Raw genomic sequence first — 25,083 nt, forward strand, 5'->3', positions numbered from 1 at the left:
TCCTTTGTAGGTAAGGGGTTAAGCCCATATAGATTATATAACTGTATCTTGAATATGTTTTGGTAAACAGCTAAAATGACAAAACTTTTGTCACTGTTCAAATATTTCTGGACCTAACTGTAATTAACATCGTTTTTGCCCTAGTGAAGAAATATTAGAATTGCATCAATTAAAATAATATGATTTAATGCATTTAATTATTATCTGTCTGCAGAATATACAGGGCGGTGGCTACTGTGCTCCATTTTCTGTATATAACAATGGCACCCCGATGGCGCCCTGTGGTGCAATTGCCAACAGCATGTTTAATGGTAAGTAACAGAATACACAGGACAACAAAGAAGGGGGTGATCTGTACAAAATACTCCAATATACTAAAAAATTGAATAGACTTAACAGTGTGGGCATATATTCTACATTTGGACCATTTACTAAGCTGTTTGTACCATATTACTGCCCCATAATGCTGCCGTTAAGTACACAAACTGAATAATAATTCAGTGGATATGTATGCTGCCTCCGTAGAGTATCCAAATAGGGCTGGTTTCACATTAGCGCTTTTCAAGCGCACGCACGGCCGGGGGTAGCTCCGCCCCCGAGCCGGCTCTCTGCCCGGCGTGCCCGCCCCTTGCTTGTAGCGCCGCCTCCTAGCGCACAGCGGCGCCTGCGATCGGCGCACCCTATCTTTAGCATAGGGTGCGCAGATCGTGCGCAGGCCGTGCGCTAGTTGCGCTTTGACCTGCGCTGCGCACTTTTGACGGTGCGCCGAGCATGACGAAATCCGAAAAGTTTGATTTTGGCGCGCACGGCGCACCGTCAAAAGTGCGCAGCGCAGGTCAAAGCGCAACTAGCGCACGGCCTGCGCACGATCTGCGCACCCTATGCTAAAGATAGGGTGCGCCGATCGCAGGCGCCGCTGTGCGCTAGGAGGCGGCGCTACAAGCAAGGGGCGGGCACGCCGGGCAGAGAGCCGGCTCGGGGGCGGAGCTACCCCCGGCCGTGCGTGCGCTTAAAAAGCGCTAATGTGAAACCAGCCTAATACTGCGATATAGTGCCCACTAGAGATGAGCGACTTTAAGTCGAGTCGAACGAAATCGGCCGACTATAGGAAAAAGTCGGGGGTCCGACTGAAACACGAAACACAATACAAGTCAATAGGTAAGCAAAGTCGGCAGATAGTGGAGGACAGTAAACACACCTACAGTGCCAATTTCAATGCCAAAAACATCAATTCTTATTACTTAAGCTTGCCAACCTTAATTTACTTTATAATAATAGTTACGCATTGAAAACTGGGGGATATTTGGCTAAAGTTGTGGGGGGGGGTAGGGCTGGCTCCAGGTTTTCGTGTGCCCCGGGCCAAAGAGTGTCAGTGCGCCCCTTTAACACATACCACAATTCATGATGCTCCGATATGGCACAGAAATATAGGTATAGCACAATGAAAAATACTTCACTTCTTACATGACATGACTGATATATCTATTTTAAATTCTACAATAGCTCAAAAAATGGACAGTATATTACTCCATACAGTATTATGGCCACCACATGGTGCGCCATACAGAATAAAGAGCCCCATATATTTCTCCATACAGAATAATTGGTCCCATATAATGTTCCATACAGTATATGATGAGCTCCACATAATGCTATAGTATATGATGGTCTCCATGGATGATGCTCCAGTGTGTTATGGGCCCAAATAATGCTCCATATATAATGGGTCCCATCTCTAATGCTCCAGTGTATAATGGGCCCCATAGATGCTGCTCCAGTGTCTGATGTCCCCTATTTGGAATGCTCCAGTATATGATGGGCCCCATGGATGATGCTCCAGTGTGTTATGGGCCCAAATAATGCTCCATATATAATGAGCCCCATTTCTAATGCTCCAGTGTATAATGGGCCCAGTAAATGCTGCTCCAGTGTCTGATGTCCCCCATTTGGAATGCTCCAGTATATGATGGTCTCCATCGATGATGCTCCAGTGTGTTATGGGCCCAAATAATGCTCCATATATAATGAGCCCCATTTCTAATGCTCCAGTGTGTAATGGGCCGCGTAAATGCTGCTCCAGTGTCTGATGTTCCCCATTTGGAATGCTCCAGTATATGATGGGCCTCATCGATGAATGCTCCAGTGTATGATGGACCCAAACAATGCTCCATATATAATCTGCCCCATTTAGAATGAACCCAGGCATGGTATGTGAAAAGAGCTCCATGGAGTAATCTGAAGTGTGGGCTGCCGCATCCTTCACTTTTGGTGTGGGTGAAGGACCCAAGGAAAGAGGTTGCTCCTGACCAGAAGCCTGCACTGACGACTCAGTGCTTGCATTTTTTGAAACTTCAGAAGAGGAGGTGATAGAGCTGGAGGCTGTTTCAGCAATGTAAGGCAAAACCAGTTCCTGATGCTCCGGCTTTAAAAGCAGTTTACCTACTCCCAGAAAAGAGAGCCATACAGGCCTTTCGGAGCCAGACCATGACGCAGGCTCAACACCTCCTGCCTTAGCTGCTATTGTGCTTTTGGCACTACCAGCAAATGCACCATCAGTACCAGCTGGCCCCCCTCGCCCACGGCCTCTTCCACCATACTTACTAATTTTTTTGAAAATGTACCCGAAATACCAGCAGATATATGGTACTGTATCAGAAGCGTACAGCTCTATACAGTCTAGGGATAATTGTAAATCTCCATATATATTTCATGAGTCATACACAGACGCTCACAGGATCAGTATGGATTACACAATAATATAAAAAGTTGAAAAAGGGTGCAGTATCACCAGATATAAGATAAGATAATCCTTTAATCGTCCCACCATGGGGAAATTCAGAGCATTACAGCAGCAAGGCAGGAACAAGTACAGATACAGATGCATAAAGGCATTACATTGACAGTAGGTAGGTACATATACAGGGAAAAATAAATAAAAAATAAAATAAAATGTAACCGGACTGTCACAACTTTGGATCTATCAGTTCACTGTTTGGGTCGTTCTCCGTTTTGGACAGTGCTGGTTATACAGCCTAACTGCAGCAGGAAGGAAGGACTTTCGATAGCGCTCCCTCTCACATTTAGGATGAAGTAGCCGGTCACTGACAGTACTGCACATCTTTGTCACGGTCTTATGCATGGGATGGGAATCATTCTGCACCATGTAGCTCACCTTGGCCAGTATCCTCCTGTCGCCTACTTCTTGAACTGGGTCAAGGGGGCATCCCAGGACAGAGCTGGCCCTTCTAATCAGTTTGTCCAGCCTATTCCTATCCCTGGTTGATATGCCACTACCCCAGCACGCCACACCAAAGAAGATGACTGATGCCACAACAGAGTTGAAGAAGGATGCAAGGAGTGCCCCTCTAACTCCGAAGGCTTTCAGCCTTCTGAGCAGATAAAGCCTGCTTTGGCTCTTCCTGTACACTGCATCCAAGTGATGGGCCCAGTCAAGCTTATTATTGAGGATCACACCAAGGTACTTATAGGTGTCGACTATCTCAATGTCATTTCCCTGAATGTTCACCACTACTGGTGGATTTTTGCCTTTGCGAAAGTCCACCACCAATTCCTTGGTCTTCCCGGAATTAATCCTAAGGTGGTTCCTCTGACACCATTGCACAAAAGCTTGGTTAGTGTCTCTGTACTCTCTTTCATCACCTCCTGTGATGAGACCTACTATTGCAGAGTCATCAGAATACTTCTGCAAGTAGCAGCTAGATGAGTTGCACCTAAAATCCGCAGTGTACAGTGTGAAGAGAAAAGGGGCAAGAACTGTACCTTGAGGTGCCCCTGTATTGCAGATCACCGTGTGACACACTGTCCCGAACCTTTACAAACTGAGGTCGGTTCGTGAGGTAGTTAAGGATCCAGGTGGAGAGTTGGAGGTCCACACCAACAAGGCCCAGCTTGTCTCTCAGTAGACCTGGCTGTATGGTGTTAAAAGCACTAGAGAAATCGAAGAACATTATTCTCACAGTGTTCCCAGGTTTCTCCAGGTGAGAGAGAGTCCTATCTAGAAGGTGGATAATGGCATCATCCACACCAATGCCCGGCCTGTAGGCAAACTGGAGAGGGTCCATATCCGAGCTCACTAGAGGACGGAGACGTGTGAGAACCAATCTCTCTAATACCTTCATCAGGTGTGATGTCAATGCTACAGGTCTATAGTCATTAAGGTCTTTCGGATAAGGTTTCTTCGGAACCGGTACCACACACGATAATTTCCACAGTTGTGGTACTATACCCATTCTCAGGCTCATATTGAACAGATATGTAATGATCTCACTCAGCTGGTGCCCGCAGGTTTTGATTAGTCTTGCACTGATGCCGTCAGGACCTGCAGCCTTCAAAACTTTGATCTTATTCAGTTCTTTTGCAACCTGGGTACTTGTGAAGAACAGACCCTGGCTCAGTTGACAAGTTGCAGCAGGGGGTGAGGTTATTGTAGCAGAGAGGTGTGAATGGTATGCAGGGGCAGGAGCAGCCAGTGTGTGATTAAATCTGTTAAAGAATAGATTAAGTTCATTAAGCCCCTCTTTATCTACAACCATCCTGGAGACAGTCCGTCTATGCCCAGATATAGACTTTAGACCCTCCCAGACTTCATGGATCCTTTTCTGTGACAGTTTCAGTTCAATTTTTCTCTTATAATTAGCCTTTCCCTGCCTGATTAGATTCTTCAGATCTTTCTGCACCTCTCGCAGCCTGCCCTTGTCACCTGATCTGAAGGCCAACTTCTTCTCTTTGAGGAGAGCCTTTATTCCGGGGCTGATCCATGGTTTGTTGTTAGAGAAGCACCTCATTACTTTTGTGGGTACTGTGTTGTCTACACAGAAATTAATGTAGTCCGTTATACAGTGTGTGAGACCATCCATGTCATCACCATAGGAATCTTGCAGCACTTCCCAAGTGGTTGTTTCAAAGCAGTCTCTCAGAGCATCATCACTCTCCTCAGTCCATATCCTCACTGTGCGAGTGACAGCAGGTTCTCTCTGTACAAGTGGCTTGTACACGGGTTGGAGGTGCACTAGGTTGTGATCCGATCTTCCAAGGGGCGGTAGGGCTGACGAGGCATATGCCCCTCTCACATTGGCAAAGAACAAGTCCAATGTTTTGTTATCTCTAGTGAGGCAGGTAACATACTGTGTGCAACTGGGTAGTATGGATGTTGGAGACACATGATTGAAGTCTCCCGAAACCAGAAGGAGTGCTTGGGGGTGAAGGGACTGCATCATGCTCACTGTGGATTGTAGGACCTCAGTGGCGGCATCAGCTTTCGCAGAAGGGGGGACATATGCAGCTATCATGATTACATGCGATAGTTCCCTCGGTAAATAAAAAGGTCTCATGCCCACAGCTAATAGCTCAATGTCCTTACAGCATGTTTGCTCTTTGACCACGATGTGCCTAGAGTCACACCCTCTATCATTCACAAATATCGCCAGCCCTCCGCCTTTCCTCTTACCGCTCTCCCTTGTCCTGTCCGCGCGAATGAGTTTAAAGCCGTCCAACGAGACAACAGTGTCCGGAGTACCTTCGGTGAGCCAGGTCTCTGTAAACAGCAACATGCTGCACTCCCTTAATTTCCGATGATGTCTGGTCAGCGCCGACAGTTCGTCCATCTCATTCCCGAGTGATCTCACATTGCCCATAATGACGGAGGGAAGAGCAGGTCTATAGCGCCTTCTTCTAGCTTTCCTGAGGGCTCCAGCTCTGCAACCTCTTCTCTTAGTCTTCCTTATTTCTGGTGGAATGTCCTCTGGTCTATTAGCAGCATGCTGCCTTGCTGTGTCCCTAAGCAGCAGTATAGCTTCTCTGGAGTAGACAATAGGGTCTTGTTCAGTTCCTGGATTTCCCAACACAATAGATCCAAGTAAAAACAAGGTAAAAAGTCCATCAAAGGTCCAGGTCCTCTTATGGTTTTTCATAGTGCAATGTCCCTTTGGAGTAACAATAAAAAAAAAAAGAGAAAGGAAAAATAGAAAATAGAAAAAAAGGAGATCAAAGAAGGAGCTACTGTAACAGGCTGCCACTCCAGCGGCGCCAGGAAGTAATATAGGAAGGTATATATAGTATGGTTTAAACATTCTGAATCTCCGTATATATTTCAGGAGGCAGACACAAACGCTCTCAGGCCCAATAGGGATTAGACAAGAATATAAAAAGCAGTAAATGGGTAATGTATCACAAACGTACAACTGTATACAGTGTGGGTGTAATCTTAAATCTTAAACTATATTTCTGGAGTAACAGACAGACGTTAACAGGCTCATTATGGATTACACCAGATTCAAAATAGCAAAAAAAGGGTACTGTGTCAGCGCTGTATACAGTGTTGGGCAAATTTGAAATCTCCGTATATATTTCCGGAGTCACCCTCAGACGCTCACTCAGTCTGCATTTGACCATAACACAAAATGTTGAAAAAAAGGTACTGAATAGCAAGAAAGCAAGTATATATATTATAGGGTACAATTTAAATCTCCGTATAGATATTCCCGTAGTCACCCTCAGACGCTCACCCAGTATGTATTTGACTGTAATACTAAATGTCGAACAAAGGTACTGTATAATAAGATAGAAGCTGTATATAGTATAGGGTAAAATTTTTATCTCTGTATATATAGACGGAGGAAACCACACACACTCACTCAGTATGGATTATACCGTAATAAAAAATTTAGAACAAAGGTACTGTATTAGCAGATACCTGGTGTATCCAGTCTAGGGGTAATTGTAAATTTCCATCTATATTTCCGGAGTCAGACACAGACACTCACAGGCTCAGTATGGATTACACCAGAATATAAAAAGTAGAAAAAGGGAAATGTATTCGAAGCGCACACCAGTATACATTGTTGGGGTACTTTTAAATCTTCATATTTATTTAAGTCTCAGTAAGCCAGTCCAGACTCTCCACTACTGGAAACTAGATGGATACAAGTACAGACGGAAAGTCGAGTGTTTGCAGAAATTTGGGAATTACTGATCACGGGAAAACCTCCCGGTAGATTTCGCAGAGGCGATGCTGACCCTCAATTACTTTGTCTGTGGAGACAGCGAAAACGGTTATTTGTGAAAAAAGGATTGCTGTATCGCAATAGCTTGGATCCCATCACCGTTACTCGTCTCCATCAAATTGTGATCACAGGGAGAGATGTAGACATGGTCCTCACTGCCTATCATGATGTGTCTGGTCACTTTGGAGTGCAAAAGACAGAAGCCACAGGCCGTAGGCGATTCTATTGGATTGGCATGAGAGGAGACATTGAAAAATGGTGGCAGGAATGTCACACGTCTGTGACTGGAAAAACTGTGAAAGCTGATCATAAAGCACCACTGCATCTGATTGTGAGTTGACGTCCATTACAAATGGTAGCCATTGATCATCTGAAGGTAGAGGCCAGCAGGACAGGCCATAGCTACATCTTAACCATCATCGATCAGTTCACCAAATTTGTAGTGGCCGTCCCTGTGAAGGATTTAACTGCCCAGACTACACAGCGGTGGAGCAGGGAGAGGTAAGTATTGCAACTTGCAAGTGCTGTGGCCATGAGCAAGCAGGGGCGGCCCACTCGTGGGCAATGGTACTGGCACAGGGCCCCTCATAGTACGCTGGGGTGTCTGACAGCGAGTGGGACCCCTCACTGTCAGAGACACTGAATTGTACTATGATTGGCCCTGTGCCAGTGCCGTCGGCCAAGAGTGGGCCCACCCACCTGTACAGAGCAACGGCACTTGCGCAAGGTGGTGACCCCAGCCCTTGGGGGGGGCAGCCCAGTTTGGGAGGTTTAAAAAATGGCATATGTTGATGTGTAGGATGTACATTCAGCAGCTGCAAATGGAGGAATTTGACAAGTCCGAGGAAGAGGAGGACAAAAGCGAGCCAAATTTCTTGCAACCTATGTGTCATCAGGGGAAGGTGGGACAAAATCCTTTGAAACCCATGCATGGTTCATTTTAATGAAGGTTAGATTATCAACATTTTGGGTCGACAGACGGTCCTTTTTTCTGTCAGGATTGATCCAGCAGCACTGAAGACTCTTTCAGATAGCACACTAGCAGCAGGGCAAGCGAGCTCCTGTAAGGCATATTGTGCCAATTCAGGCCAGGTGTCCAGTTTACAGGCCCAATAGTCAAAGGGGAATGACCTGTGAGGGAGAACATCGATATGGGAGGAGAAGTAGTTTGTAACCATAGTTGACAACTGCTGTCTCCTGTCACTTGCAATCTATGCAGTATTACCAGTCGTGTGAGCGGTACTTGAGAAATCAGTCCACAACATGGTCATGAAACCCCTGTCTCCAACGCCACTTCGGCTGTGTGTACCACGAACACCTCTTCCATTTTGCCCACTTCAGCTCGTTGGAGAACCAGCACCGCTGCTGTGTGTTGGGAATGCCTCAAACAAACGGTTCATCAGAGTTGCTTGTTTGTTAGCCAATATTATCGCTAGGTTCTCCTGTGGCATGATGTTGTGTAATTTGCCTTTATAGCGTGGATCGAGGATGCTGGCAAACCAGTAGTCGTCATCCTTCATCATTTTGGCAATGTGGGGGTCCCTTTTTAGGATCCGCAAAGCATAATCACACATGTGGGCCAATGTTCCAGGTGTCAATGACGCACTGGCAGTGGTGGGTGGAGGAGCACTTTCTGGCAAATCCACATCCCTCCTGTCACGCACAAACCCTGTACCTGACCTTGCCATGCCAACATTTTCTCTTGCCCCCAGAGAAGCATCCTCCTCCCCAAAATAATCATCCCCCTCCTCCTACTCCTCTTCTTCCTCCACCTCGTCCAGGACAGTTCCTGACCAGACAATGGCTGACTGTCATCAAGGCTTCCCTCCTCCTCCTCCTGTTCCTCCTCCGCTGCAGACGTCTGATCCTTAATGTGCATCAAAATTTGCATGAGCAGATGCATAAGTGGGATGCTCATGCTTATGATGGCGTCGTCTGCGCTTACCAGCCATGTGCATTCCTCAAAACACTGAAGGACTTTACAGAGGTCTTTCAGCTTTGACCACTGCACACCCGACAACTCCATGTCTGCCCTCAAACTGCCTGCCCGTGCATCCTCCCACAAATGCATTACAGCCTGCCTCTGTTCGCAGTGCCTCTCAACCATGTGCAGGGTGGAGTTCCACCTTGTTGCAACATCTATGATTAGGCGGTGCTTGTTGGGGTGGAGCAATTGCTGCAGCTTCTGCATACGACTGGAGTGTACGGGCGAGCGACGGATGTGCGAGCACAGTCTTCGCACCTTTTGGAGCAGGGCTGTTAACTCTGGATAATTATTTAGGAAGCACTGCACCACCAGGTTCAAAGTGTGAGCCAGGCAAGGTATGTGTGTGAGTTTTGCATGGCTGCCACAAAATTCCGGCCGTTATCACTGACTACCTTGCCTGGCTCAAGATGTAGACTGCCCAGCCATGACTCAGTTTGTTGGCCAGTACCTCCGCGATGTCTGTTGTCGCCCAAAGACATCATCTTTAAAACAGCCTGCTGCCGCTTACCACTAGCTGTTCGATAATGGGACACCTCGTGTGCAACACTGGCAGCTGCGGATGGAGTGCTCGTGCGACTGCGCTCTGTCGACGAGCTTTTGCTTCTTGAGGAGGAGGAGGAGGGTCGAACGCCTAGAGCCAACTGTTTCCTATACCGTGGGCTAGGCAGCACTGTTCCACCGCTGCTGTCCCCTGTGGTGCCTGCATCCACAACATTAACCCAGTGCGCAGTGATGGACACGTAACGGCCCTGGCCATGCCTACTGGACCATGCATCTGTTGTGAGGTGCACCTTTCCACTCACTGATTGTTTGAGTGCATGGACAATGCGGTCTCTCACATGCAGGTGGAGGGCAGGGATGGCTTTTCGAGAAAAGAAGTGCCGACTGGGTAGGTCATAGCATGAGACAGCGTAGGCCATGAGCTCTCGGAAAGCTTTGCTTTCAATCAAACGGAAGGGCATCGTGTCTAACGAGATCAGTTTGGCAATATAGGCGTTCAAAGCCAGTGTACGCGGATGAGAGGATGAGTACTTTCTTGTCCTACTCAGAGTGTCTGCTAGGGTGAGCTGGACTTGAGAGCTGCATATGGGGGAACTAGCAGTGGACCGGACGGACTGAGAGGGGGTTAGTGATGATGATGGTGTTGGCTGTGATGGCATAGATTTATTGTTTCGTTGCAAAATCATTGTGATTCCCTGACTGCTTTTGCCTTGCGACGACACCTCAACATTTATTGCTGGTGGTGTGCTTACCGGTTGCAGTGGTCTTACAGTGGGGGAAGCGATGGAGCGTTGCTAGCTACCTTCAGTTGGAGCAGGTGCACATGTGGTACCTGAGGATTTGTAGTCCGTCCACGCTTGCAAGTGCATGGTGGTTAAATGTCTAAGCATGCAACTGGTATTCAAATTTCTGAGATTTTTCCCTTGGCTAAAGGTCCTTCCGCACTTCTTACAGATAACCTTTGCCTCATCAGTAGGATTTTTGACAAAGAAGTGCCAAACTGCACTCTTCCTACTATGGTATAAATTTTCAGGGCTTGCACGCTGTGGCCAAGCTGTCCTGCACCTCTTTTGGTTTTTGTTCCACGTTTTTGGACAGCTACGGGCTGCCAGATAACCGCTGCTGAGATGTCGATGCCTGCCGCGGATCCTTCTTATCTGAGCTATTGCCAGCGGCACCCTCTTCCCCCAATGGATGCCAATCCGGGTCAACAACTGGGTCATCCATCACCTCCTCTTCAATTTCATCTGCACCTTCCTCTTTGTCGCCGTGTAAGGTGGTATAGTATGCGGGAAGGGGCACCTGAGTTTCATCAGGGTCAGATTCTGTCTCAGTAGACTGCGAGGGCAATGTAGTGCTGTGGGTCAATGTACCAGCAGAAACATCTAGCAGTGGCTGTGCATCAGTGCACTCCATGTCAGATTCATCTTGGACTGGGAAATTCAGGATTTAACTGGATAACCCAGGCATGGTATGTGAAAAGAGCTCCATGGAGTAATCTGAAGTGTGGGCTGCCGCATCCTTCACTTTTGGTGGGGTTGAAAGACACAAGGGAAGGTGTTGTTCTTGACCAGGAGCCTGCACTGCCGACTCAGTGCTTGCAGGTTTTGAAAGTTCAGAAGAGGAGACAATAGAGCTGGTGGCTGTTTCGGCAATGTAAGCCAAAATCTGTTCCTGATGCACTGGCTTTAAAAGCTGTTTTCCTACTCCCAGAAAAGGGAACCTTACAGGCCTTCTTGTGCCAGGCGATGACGCAGGCTCAACACCTCCTGCCTTAGCTGCTATTGTGCTTTTGGCATAACCAGCAGATGCACCACCACCAGCATCAGTACCAGCTGCTCCCCCGCCCACGTTCGTGGCCTCTTCCACCATACTTCCTCATGTTTGTGAAAATGTAACAAAAATACCAGCAGTACTGTATGAGGAGCGTACAGCTGTATAAGGTGTAGGTAAAAATTTAAATCTCCGTATATATTTCCTTAGTCACAGACGCTCTCCCAGTATGTATTTGACTGTAATCCAACCAGCAGATATACGGTACTGTATCAGAAGCTGACAGCTCTATACGGTGTATGTATGGAAAAATGAAAATCTCCGTCTATTTTTTAACGGAGTCACACTCAGATAGCATGTATTTGTCCGTGATACCAGCCAGTACACGGTAGTGTGTGAGGAGCGTACAGCTCTATACGGTGTATGTATGGACATTTTTAAATATCCGTCTATTTTTTTACGGCGTCAACAGCAGATATACGATTCTGTTAGAGAAGCGGACAGCCCTATACGGTGTATGGAAAAATGGAAATGTCCGTCTATGTATTTACGCACTCACACACACACGCGCTGTCTCTGTATAGATTGGACCATAATCCAAACAGCAGATATACGATACTGTTTGACAAGCGGAAAGATTTATACGGTGTATGTATGGAAAATTTTAAATCTCCATCTATTTTTTTACGGAGTCACACACAGATAGCATGTATATGTCCGTGATACCAGCCGGTACACGGTAGTTTGTGAGGAGCGTACACCTCTATATGGTGTGTGAAGAAATGAACCCTCTGTAACTGTGCAGAAAATCAGAATAAAAGTTTTTTTGATATTAAAAAAGCAGTCTGCACAGCAGTGTGCACACAGCAATGCAGCTATGAGGTAGCCTTATAAGGCAGCCTAATAACTACCAGTGCTGCTGCACACACAAAAATCCTCCCCTGTCACTGCACACTAACTCTACAGTTGAAATCGCTATCAGAAGAAGCACAGTTTTTTTTCTTTGTTGCCTAACGCTCTCCCTATTGAGAATCAGCAGCAGCAACCTCTCCCTATGCTAAGATCGGCAGAAGTAAAATGGCGGTCGGCGGTCAGGGCTTTTATAGTCACTGTGATGCCACACAAAGCCAGCCAATCACAGGAATGCCCTTCTCTAAGATGGTGGTGGCCGCTGCCGATGTCATCGCGTTGCCCACAGTGTGCGTCCTTGATGATTGGATGAGAAAAGGCGCTGGAAGCATCATGGGAAACGTGACTTTGGCGCGCGGGTCGGCGACCTCATGGCCGACCTCACGCTATGGTCGGGTTTCGATTAGCGAAACCCGACTTTAGCAAAAGTCGGCGACTTATCAATTTGACCGACCCCGTTTCGCTCAACCCTAGTGCCCACATAACATCAACTTATATTTCCCACATAATACTCTCAGTTCAGCGTTTTATTTAAGTTCAGTGTTGACATGAAACTATCATATATAGTCTAAATATTAGCAATAAACAATTCCTAAACAGCAGAGTGGTTGGTAGTAAAGCTCTTGGTGTTTAGGACAATTTACTAATTTATTATGTGTATTTGGTACTTGAGCTGGAGCTTAGGCTAAGGCTGCAAAATGGCTTTGGCCCCATCTGGTCCTACTGGTTCCAATTTTTCGAGACTTACTTGTCGTGCACCTTGCAAGTCACAATGTGACCCCATTCACTAGCATTATGCTGTGATGTACCACCATACAAAGATCTCTGGCCGCCTGACCTGGTGTCATGGTGTTGTTTAAACCTTAATGTTACTGAATTAGAACCTTTCTTTTTTACTTTTCAGAAAAATGTCTGCAAAGATATGAAATGCGCACTCAGATGTAGAGGAAACCTTTAACCTAAATAATATCATTTTTTTTGCCTTAGATACAATAGCATTAATTTATCATAAGGACTTGACTAACATAAAACCTGTTCCAATGTTGAAAACTGGAAACACCTGGTGGTCAGATAAGAATGTGAAGTTCAGTAACCCCAAACCTAAGGACGATCTCGTACAGGCCTTTGCAGGTAAAGTATGTTCCCCATGTTCTAGTTATCTTGGCTAAAGTGCAATATGACTTTTTACTGTTTTTACTGACCTGAGACTTAAGAAGATAGCATCCCTCGAAAATGCAGCAGCTGTCATCTGTACACTATGCTGACACCTTGCTGCATCAGCCATGATCGGTGTTGGGCCCAACCATGGCCATTTCACCTCCTAGATGCTTCTGTCAATAATAACAGCAGCATCTACATGGTTAATAGAGTGTTGTGACTCCCTCTTTAACCTCATCGGCACCATGAGATCATGATTGTGAGGTCCTGATGCTTGCCATTCCAATTAATGGCCTTCGAGTCTGCAGGATACAATTACCTGTTCAAATGTTAAAATCCCAAAAGAAGACTAAATAAACAATGTCTCAGCCATAATATTACAACAGAAACCCGAAAGAAATAGGACCAAGGAGCAATATAAAAAAATGTAAATTTTATTATTTTTTCAAATGAGGAGTAAAATTAGTATGTAGTCCAACAGTTAAAAAAAAGGGAATCAGTGACACCTGAATGCCACACTGAAACCGGGTCGGTATAAATTAGTTAGTTAGTGAAATCCATATACAGTATATCATATATGCCAATGACAATAATGCAAATATTAGTAAACCATACATGAAACACCAATATAAGAGTAAAAATACCAGCCAGATATAAGGTGCAATACAGAGTATATATATATATATATATATATATACACATATCCATATATTTAAATATATGTATATGAATAGTGAAAGTGGTCAAAAAGGACCTACATAAAGTATATACATATGTATGTGTATATATATATATACACACACACACGTAAGTAGGCAAATATCTCTCAAAAAAGAATAGATGACGAATATAAAGTGCAATAGTGCAATAAAGGAGGACCAAAAAACCGGAGCTGCCGAAAAATATATAGAGATATATACAAACTGGCAGCAAAGTTTACAGATGAAATACAGTGACTCAGCAGCTCAAAACAACATATATACTGGCAATAATAGTAATTATGTCAAACAGTGCATATATATATTGGAAACCAACTTGGCTAAAGTGTGGGCAGAGAGACCCCAACGCGCGTTTCGCTTTGTTGCATCTTCGGGGGGCGAAGGTAAATGCTATTTATGAAACATTTTGTGTGGAGTGACTACCTGTAATAACGGAATCAACATTCAAAGTTTAAAAATTAAAAAAGGAGATTGTCAGCACGGCATGACTGATTATACCAAGTACAGGCGCTTGGTGCACCCTTGGCGTGGCTAAACAGTTCAGTGCCCCTTCTCACCTACTGGATTTGCATTTATCTCTGCCCTTCTCTTCTTTGATTGACAGCTCTGGAGCCAGCCCTCCTCTAGGGGCTGCTATTAAAGGCTTCTCCTTGTGTTTCTCCAGACATAGGCAGTACTAGCTACACTGCTCCATGTTTTATTGAAGTGTTCTACACTTTGTAACATAGATGGCTAAATAATTTCTCAGCTTTTCCCGGTCTATGACCATCTATCTAGTTTTGTAGAGCTAGGTTTTCAATTTATCGGTGACATCAAGATCAATTCTCTTGTGCCTCAACTGATCACAGCCTATGTCAAAAAAGCACAAGTTCACTTTTGGCTATTTTGCACGTTTGTACTGCAAAACTGGTGAGCTGGCTATCAAAAATGCAATGTGTAGCATATGTAACATGAGTTTTTGAAAGGTCTGGCACAACAGATGTGCTGGATGAATTGGAAATAAGAGATCAGTTCCCACATCGCTTTCTCACATTTTTCTACTTTATTTGAAAAATATTAAATCATTTAGAAAGTGATTACAGCAACACATTTCAAAAATGTTGGGACAGGGCTGGACTGAGTCACAGGACTGTGTATAATAAAGAGGCAGAATCTCCCAGATGCCAAGATGGTCAAAGGTTCACAATTTCAGAGAAATATTACCCAACATAAAATTTCAAAGACTTTGAATATCCCATCATCTACAGTACATAACAGCAAAAGATTTTTGGAGAAACCCATTTGCAATAGGGACAATGCCGATGGATACCTGGGCCTTCAGGTGGCAATAAATTAAAAACAAACTGCATGCTTAGGAATACTTACAGACATCATTTTCTGTGAACACAGTTGACCATGCAATCCACAAATTCAAGTGAAAGATCTGTCATACAAACAAGAAACCATATATCAATTCAATGCCAAAACACTGCCATCTTCTCTCTGCCAAAGTTCATTTGACTGAGTAAAATGGAAACTGTTCTGTGCACAGATAGACCAAAATGTGAAATTTACAGAAATCACGATTTCCGTGTCCTGTGGACTCAAGAGCATTAGATCCTATGGCAAGGACAGCTTACACATTTTGAAAGGCCCTATCAATGCTGAGCATTATACAGCAGTTTTATAATTGGGATACACAAATGTTTTGGTCCAAGGGCCACATTTTCATACTGAACTAATCCCAAGGGCTGTAAAAAAAAATTCTACATGCATGAATACCTTACCAGAAACATCGTCAGTACATTTATAAATCACTAAAACCAAGTTTTGAGCATTTGAGGAGGATCTGGAGAGTTTTTGCTAAGTTTCTGCTTCAAAAACTTAGTAAACACACCCTAATTTACACTGAGTTTGTGAAGCAGAAATTGAGCAGAAACTCACCAACTCCTCCTCATAATCTAAAAACTATAAGTTTTGAGAGTGTTCCAGTTTTAACGTAGACATAAAGCACATTATGGATTGCTACATGTGTACAATGACAGAATAACTGGCTGCACATGAATGAAGTGTAAGAACCACCTTCAGTACATGAATACACAGCCAGAATCACCACTAATACATGAATGCAGTTCCAGAACCACTGTTAGTACATGAATGCAGTTCCAGAACCACTGTTACATGAATGCAGCGCCACAGACCACCCTCGGTAAATGACTGCAGCGCTAGAACCACAGTCGGTACATGAATGCAGTGCCAGGACCACAGCCGGAAAATGAAATCAGCACCAGGACCACTGTCAGTACAGAAAAGCAAAACCAGGACCACTGTCAGTATATGAATGCAGCGCCAGAATCGCCATCAGTACATGAATGTAGTGCCAGGACCACCATCAATACACAAAGGCAGCGCTAGAACCACCATCAATACATGAATACAGCACCAAGCTTAGTACAGTGTTCAAAGGGTCAGCCCCATATACACTTGTATCATGTGAATCTGCAACTCCCAGTTTGTCTTTAACAATGGTTTGGAGATGCTGGGAGTTGTTGTTTCCAGACATTATCAGAGTGCAGATCATACAAAAACAATAGCACTGATGAGATGCAGGCATTACCACAAATAAACATTTACATCCAGGAACCTTATAGTTGACTTCTCTAATTGAAGACATTCCCGTCCCTTTTGTCTTCATGTAGTACAGACCACCATGATGAGATTTCAAGCCTAGAGGTCATCTCTCTAGACTTCCCTCTTCTCTGGGATTCTGCAGCAGTTTCCGACAAGGTGCCCTTAAAAATTAAAGTATCATTTATGCCCAATGAATAAAAATATCTCCTATGCTGTACCCCTGAATAAATAATTGCCTCTCACTGTGCTACCTACAGAAAATAACCTCCATACTGCCTTTCTCCATGACATTCCCGTACACGGCCGCTATACATAATATCACCAACAATGCCCCTCTCCATAATATCTATCCACACTTCTCCTCTCTATAATATCCTTCCACACTTCTCCTCTCCATAATATCCCCCCCACACACTACCCCTCTCCATAATTTCATCACACATACACTCGCTATCCTGTGCTCCCTTTCTCAATTTTCCCTCAATTGCCCTTGTAGTAACATTTTGCCCCAAAACCTCTCCCCCCCCCTTCCATCTACAGTACATGTCAGGACATATAAATCTTCGGCTCCTACATTGAGCGCTTATCATTCCCCACCACGTCCTTCCCCTTGTGTCCTGCATTACGTTGACAGCATCAAGCTGCTCTACGTCAGAGAAGGAGCTGACAAGGGTTCCTCTCCCACAGCCCTGGTGCATATTTTTTCAAATATGTTTGCATCTCAAAGATGGAAATAAATTTTAATATAGGAAGATGAGAACCGGAGTCTCACAGTTCTTTCTGAGCTGCCAGGAAACCTTTTGCATCATGAGCTGTATGTTGTACAAACCACCAGGAAACTGAGGCTAGCCACCACCACTCTCGGACAAGCCGTGAGGCTTGGAAAGTCAATAGGTATTGGGTCAGGTACTAAGATGGCTTGAGATATACCAAGGGGTAAGTCAAAAGGAGTAGTCAGGTAACAGTCCAGAATCAGAATTCCAGTCAGATGCCAGACCTAAATTCAATTGAAGAGCCGTACCCAGAAGATGCCCTCGTAATCTGACAGATTTGAAGAACCACTGCAAGCAAGGGTGGTCAAAGATTTCTAGTTCTTAATATGCCATTTTGAGTCCTTCCCATAGAGATTAACTGCTGTAAAAATTCAAAGGCTTCTTTAACAAAGAATTAGTTTAAGGGTGTTCATATTTAAGGAAATACATTTCCTTTAGAAAAAGAAGTAAATCCAACTTTCAACTTCTGATCTGTGTTCTAGGTGCTGTTGTGAATAAAATATGACTATAAGAGATTTTCAAATCATGGCATTCTTGTTTTCTTTCAATTTTACACAGAACCCAACTTTTTAGGAATTAGGGTTAATGAAATGAGGGCTAAGACAAACTTTACTAATAAGTGTTCTAAGATTTAGAAGTTTTTTCTTGTTGATGGTATCATAGTCTTCTGTACGGGATACAAGTTAGAAACTTGGCTGTACGGAAAAGACAGGAAAAGAGAAAAGGACTTAGTGCCATGTAAACGAGAAAGGGGACACACATTTTTTATCTTGCTTTGAGGAAACTTAACATCCTTATGAACAATATACATGGAGATGATCACATAACATTAAAATCACTGACAAGTGAATAAAATGATTCTATTTGTAACATCATCTTATCACAATGGCACTCGTCAAAGGGTGGGAAGTGAACAGTCAGGTCTGAAAGTTCATGTATTGATGTGTAGGTAACAGGAAAAATGAGCAAGCGCAAGGATCTGAGCCACTCTGACAAGTGTCATGTTCGGATAGCTAGAAAACTACCTCAGAACATCTTCAAAACATATGTTTTTTGTCGGGAGTTACTGTTATGCCCAAAAGCTACAAATATGATGCTGGCTATAATAAAAAGGTATTGGGACACAAAATGCATCACAGACTGCTGCGTGTGGGGCAGCCTAGCTGGTGAGTCCTCGGATTGCCCATGCTGACCCCTGTCTATCAGTGAATAGGCGCGTGAGAATCAGAACTAGGCCATCGAGCAAAGAAGGTTTCTTAGTCTGATAATTCATTTTTTCATGTGGGGAGCTGGGTTTGTGTGCACCAATAACCCAGAAAAGACTTGGCACCAGAAAGGGCTATAGGTAAAGCTGACAGAGGTAGTGTGATTCTGTGCACAATGTTCTGTCCAGAAACCTTGGTTCCTGGCATTTGGAAGTAATGTAGAATGATATCATTTAACTGAATATTTTTGCAGCCCTTCTGTCAGTGGGATTCCCTAATGGCAAGAAACCATTTCATTTTTATTTTTGCAGGAAGTGCCAGGCCGCCATATTGGCAGAAACCGGCTTATGCTCTTGACCCGGACCCTAATAACAACGGTTACAAAAATGATGACTTTATCAATTGGATGAGGGTGGCAGCATTCCCATTCTTCAGGAAGCTTTATAGACGTCTCTCAAGAATAGATGAGTTCACTGATGGGCTTCCGGCTGGAAATTACAGCTTCGTCATTGATTACAGTATCCTTAAAGCTGATTCATTTATTTTGTTAGATAACTTAATACCGTAAAGTAGCAGCAGTAAAGCAGAGATCCATAACCAGGGCAGAAAAAAGAAAAAAAAATTCAAGAAGGCAGAATTTTGGTCACGCACGTTTCCCTTAACAAATGCAATCAAAATGTCAAATATATTGTAGGGATATGTGGTAACTTAAAACTTAACTTTCAATTAATGTTAAGATAAAACCTAGAAAACCAATACCTAAAATTAGTCCAGCTGGTCAAAAAGTGCAAAGCCATTGTAACTCTCACATCACCTACAAATAAAAATACGTAAATGACCCGACCCAAAATGAAGCTTAGGAGTCAGATAGCTGGGTCTGACATGGCCCTTCAAGAAGTTCAGTTGCCATCATGCCCTGCTGAGGATATAGTCAGGTGTGAAGTGTGCTTCTCCCAGTGCGTTTCCTCTGGAAAAAGATTCTTCAGGAGAGAGTCTTAGGCCGGGGTCACCCTAGAGAGGAATACGGACGAGTGAGAGGCGTTAAAAGCACGCATTACACACGGACCAATGATTCTCTATGGGGCAGCTCCCATCAGCCATATATTTCTCATCTGTATTCTACGGTCCGTGCCAATCGCAGCATGCTGCGATTGTCAGCGTACTATGCCCGTAGTACGCCAATGCAAGTCTATGGCTGCGCTAAAAATACGCATTACACACGGACCACACATGTGACTTGCGAGAAATACGCACCAGGTGTCTTTTAGAAAAGCCGGCAATTCAGTGCGCTATACAGTAAACTCACCCTGACAGGTTTTATAACACAAACGAAAGAATAGATATAGTCACATAGAATACATATATATATATTTATATTTCACAGAGTTCTTCATAGCAGAATAGCCGCTAATTCAATTGCCGGCTTTTGTCAAATCATTCCCCAACCCGACAGGAAATGACACATGGTTTACATACAGTAAACCATTTAATTTCATGTTTTGTTTTGTATGTCTTTCATTAGTAATTAGATGAGGATTGATGTGTAAAATTTGGGAGGTGTAGGTGTTAATTTAAGGGGTTAATTCGTTGTAAAAAAATGTGTGGGCTCCCGCATTGACAAATTACCGCGGGAGCCCACACATTTTGTTACAACGAATTAACCCCTTAAATTAACACCTACACCTCCCAAATTTTACACATCAATCCTCATCTAATTACTAATGAAAGACATACAAAACAAAACATGAAATTAAATGGTTTACTGTATGTAAACCATGTGTCATTTCCTGTCGGGTTGGGGAATGATTTGACAAAAGCCGGCAATTGAATTAGCGGCTATTCTGCTATGAAGAACTCTGTGAAATATAAATATATATATATATATATATATGTGTGTCTCAATGACATGTGTGTATATATATATATATATATATATATATATATATATATATACATTCTATGTGTCTATATCTATTCTTTGGTTTGTGTTATAAAACCTGTCATAAGGCTCCATTATATGTCCATTTTGCAAGCCGGCGAGAAAATCTCAGCATACGGATGCTTACATGCGCAAAATACGTGACCACACCTTGCTTACAGATGACATACGGATCAATATTTAGGGGTCAATCATCCGTATTACGCCTGTAAACTACGGACCGCATTTTGCGTCGGTTAGTGTGACCCCGGCCTTATTCAGTCAGTGGGAAGCTGTCTTACCATCCAAGCACCTTACCACTGCTGGTTGTTCCCTCAAGACCAATATGCGGCGGGTGTCATGCATCGCACTGCCTTACATCAAAATCAACGCACTTTATGTTTGCGGTGAAGTCACTTCTTGGAACACAGACGACTTTTTCAGTAGGTGAAACGTATCGCCTGGCGGTGACACGCAATGGTCACATCCGGGCGGCATGTCCATACTCACAGCAATCCGTGAGTTAAACATAGGAGGTGCAGCTATCTCCATGCAATACCACCATTTAACACCCGCTCCTACGTCGCAACACTGAGAAGAGTGTGCTTATTCTCTGCTAGCCCCTTACTCCAGGCATCCCCATGCCATAGGACCATAAGGGCCAGCAACAATATCGCGACGGGCATCCTCCTCACATATACAGTGGGTACGGAAAGTATTCATACCCCTTTAAATTTTTCACTCTTTGTTTCATTGCAGCCATTTGGTAAATTCAAAAAAGTTCATTTTTTTCATTAATGTACACTCTGCACCCCATGTTGACTGTAAAATGTAGAAATTTTTGCAAATTTATTAAAAAATAAAAACTGAAATATCACATGGTTGTAAGTATTCAGACCCTTTGCTCAGTATTGAGTAGAAGCACCCTTTTGAGCTAGTACAGCCATGAGTCTTGCAACAAGTTTTCCACACCTGGATTTGGGGATCCTCTGCCATTCTCCCTTGCAGATTCTCTCCAGTTCCGTCAGGTTGAATGGTGAGCGTTCGTGGACAGCCATTTTCAGGTCTCTCCAGAGATGCCCAATTGGGTTTAGGTCAGGGCTCTGACTGGGTCAGTCAAGAATGATCACAGAGTTGTTCAGAAGCCACTCCTTTGTTATATTAGCTGTGTGCTTAGGGTCAGTGTCTTGTTGGAAGGTGAACCTTCAGCCAAGTCTGAGGTCCAGGACACTCTGGAAGAAGTTTTCATCTCGGATATCTCTGTACTTGGCCGCATTCATGTTTCCTTCAAGGGCAAACAGTCGTGCTGTCCCTGCAGCTGAAAAACACACCCATAGCATGATGCTGCCACCACCATGTTTCACTGTTGGGATTGTATTGGGCAGGTGATGAGCAGTGCCTGGTTTTCTCCACACATGCCGCTTAGAATTATCACCAAAAGTTCTATCTTCATCTCATCAGACCAGAGAATCTTATTTCTCATAGTCTGGGAGTCCTTCATGTATTTTTCAGCAAACTCTGTGCGGGCTTTCATATGTCTGGCACTGAAGAGAGGCTTCAGTCCGGCCACTCTGCCATAAAGGCCCGACTGGTGGAGGGCTGCAGTAATAGTTGACTTTGTGGAACTTTCTCCCATCTCCCTACTGCATCTGTGGAGCTCAGCCACAGTGATCTTGGGGTTCTTCTTTACCTCTCTCACCAAGGCTCTTCTCCCGCGATTGCTCAGTTTGGTTGGACGGCCAGAACTAGGAAGACTTATGTGGTCCTAAACTTCTTCCATTTAAGGATTATGGAGGCCACTGTGCTCTTAGTAACCTCGAGTACTGCAAAAATTCTTTTGTAACCTTGGCCAGATCTGTGCCTTGCCACAATTCTGTCTCTGAGCTCCTTGGCCAGTTCCTTTGACCTCATGATTCTCATTTGCTCTGACATGCACTGTGAGCTGTGAGGTCTTATATAGACAGGTGTGTGCTTTTACAAATCAAGTCCTATCAGTTCAATTAAACACAGCTGGACTTATGACAATGTGATATTTTTTTTTTCTTTTTTAATAAATTTTCAAAAATGTCAACATTTATGTTTTTTTTCAGTCAATATGGGGTGCAGAGTGTACATTAATGAGAAAAAAATGAACTTTTTTGAATTTACCAAATGGCTGCAATGAAACAAAGAGTGAAAAATTTAAAGGGGTCTGAATACTTTCTGTAATCACAGTAAACAAATGGATGCGATATTTGAATTCAGCACACCAAATTTACAAAGATCAGGTGTGATTCTGTTGTCATCAAATTTGATGTAGACCCATCCTATAATAATGTTTCACATCCTGACCCTGTCTCCGTCCTGGCATTCTTCTGCATCAAATTTACAGAAGCCCTCCCATGAATATTTTTTCCATTAAATATATGTATATGGCGTGTAGTATGAGTACATTAATGTACTGCCCTCCCAAAGTGGCTTTTACAATGAGAGTCTATAATGGCTTTGGACAAGACTTTCACTGTATTTGCTCGCTCACACTGGCGTATATTACCTTTTGTGAGAATATCGGGGCGATTATGCTAACTTTGTCAGAGTTTGATCCGTGTCATCTGATTGTGATTGGATTCTCTTGTATGAGATAATCACAACACAGGTGCAGAGAAGACGGAGAACTTAATTTCTCCACCTGTCTCTTCTCCATTCTTTCTGTGAGAGTAGATTGGACTGCACTTGGATGACATCCGAGTGCAGTCCGATATTTCACTTGCATCCATAGACTTGTATGGGTGCGTGTGATCCAAATCAGAATCACTCATAGCATGCTGTGACTGTTTTCTCATGCCGAATCAGCATAAAAAAATAATCGCAGATCAGCACTGCCCCGTAGTATAACATTGGGCTGAGCTCTTTCTGATGAGACGTTGCATAGCACTCGGCCGTGTTACACAGCAGTGTGAGCAAACCTTTAAAGAGACTTTCGGCTCACACATAGAGCACAGAGTGAGTCGGCTAGTCTGCTGTGACGTCACTGAGAAGAGGAACAGCATGACACTGGATACACACCATATACAGGTACACACAAAAAAATGTGAGTCACGTGAACCTTTGTTGACATGGAGGAACTACTTATTTCTCTGTTATGTCCAATCTGGGCCAGAGGATTCGGATGGAATGAGCGGAGATTGTCCCTCTGCTCCTGGACAAGGCAGAGCTGCCTTGAAAAGACTGACCGCGTGCCTAAGCGTACAATGCTAAACACAGAGCAAAGCTTATGTTATGAATGGACAATCTTTTCTTGTTCCATCTACAAACTCAGTTCATTATAATCTTAACTTAAACACTCAGATTTTCCTGTATCCAGGTTTGGGGGGAAAAAGCATGTGATCCTATCAACTCTGTCATGGTGCGGAGGAAAAAACATGTTTCTAGGAATTGCATATACTGTGACTGGGGCAGCCATTGTACTGACAGCATTTGTCATGCTTGGTGTGCACCTGAAGAAACGGAAGAAGCCTAAAAAGCCATTCGCTGTCAGATAAAACCTGTGTTTTGTAATAAGTTCATTTAGAAATGCTCTTCTGGTATCACGTTTAATATGGTTTTTTTCTCTGCATCAAAGTGTTATCAGCATTGCTCGAAATGCAAAATCTGGTGAAGAACTCAGTAAAAATCTCTGCAAAGGTTTTTAAAATGGCGTAATATGGAGTCCATAATGTTCACCGCATGGAAGTAATATATGAAGATACCTGGAATGGGTAAGATAATTAATCATGGCACATTTTTGACAAGTATTGCCCACTAGAAGCTTTGCTTGTTGGAGAGAATACAGTGCCATATGAAGATACCTCACCAAATATCTAAGGCTCTCATCCAATCTAACTGCCCAATTCTTCCTTACTTTATGCTGCCAACCAGGGGTGTAACTATAGTGAGTGCCAAAGTTCCAGTTGCACCGAGGCCTTGGAGCCTAAGAGGGCCCAAAAGGTCACTTTGGTCCATATGAGAAGACCAATGCCATTAAAGATGAGAGTTGGAGGCCCTGTTGGAGATTTTGCACAGCAGCGCTCCATCTTTGCAGTGACGTTAGGTTCTCTACTGACCACACCAGTTTAATCACATCGAGCTCTTTGTTCTATGAGAGGAAAACCCTCAAATAAAACCATTTATTGGTGCAGACCTTGATACTAAATTAAATTCATGTGTCCTTTGTGTATGACTGTGATTCCTATTCTGCCTCTTCCTGATGGCTGCAAATCCCAAGTGTTTTAATTATCAGCTTCTTAGATAATTGTATAACTTGTACTCACACCAGCAGGCGTCCGCAGATAGTTTTAACTCGACCGCCACTGCAACTGTAAATAGACCAGGACAAACGATGCCGTTTTCTTCCAAAATCCTGTATTAGTTTACAATGAACAGTAGGTAAAAAGGAGTAATCTGTACAGGGGAGTACACATGCGTCTTCAGTAATGCCTGCTGTAGCCTAAACTGAAGAAGAAGGGAGGAGCAACCTAATACAGAGCTCA

The 25,083-nt window shown here is 43.8% G+C and overlaps 1 protein-coding gene across 4 annotated transcripts in view; it reads left to right on the top strand.

The window, feature by feature from the left end:
- LOC141097307 (cell cycle control protein 50C-like) overlaps nt 1-24,751 on the top strand; it is a 132,495-nt gene extending 107,744 nt beyond the window's left edge. For all 4 annotated transcript variants that reach the window (XM_073584371.1, XM_073584372.1, XM_073584373.1 and 1 more), the window contains exons 2-5: nt 215-311; nt 13,180-13,323; nt 18,969-19,175; nt 23,903-24,751. In XM_073584371.1, coding sequence (XP_073440472.1) covers nt 215-311; nt 13,180-13,323; nt 18,969-19,175; nt 23,903-24,096 — 642 coding nt within the window. In that variant the 3' untranslated portion in view covers nt 24,097-24,751. The remainder of the gene's footprint in view (nt 1-214; nt 312-13,179; nt 13,324-18,968; nt 19,176-23,902) is intronic.
- The last annotated feature ends 332 nt before the right edge of the window (nt 24,752-25,083 follow it).

The sequence above is a fragment of the Dendrobates tinctorius genome, unplaced genomic scaffold, assembly GCF_039654945.1.
Source record: "Dendrobates tinctorius isolate UK_male_01 unplaced genomic scaffold, ASM3965494v1 ptg000084l, whole genome shotgun sequence".
Classification (NCBI taxonomy): Eukaryota; Metazoa; Chordata; class Amphibia; order Anura; family Dendrobatidae; genus Dendrobates; species Dendrobates tinctorius.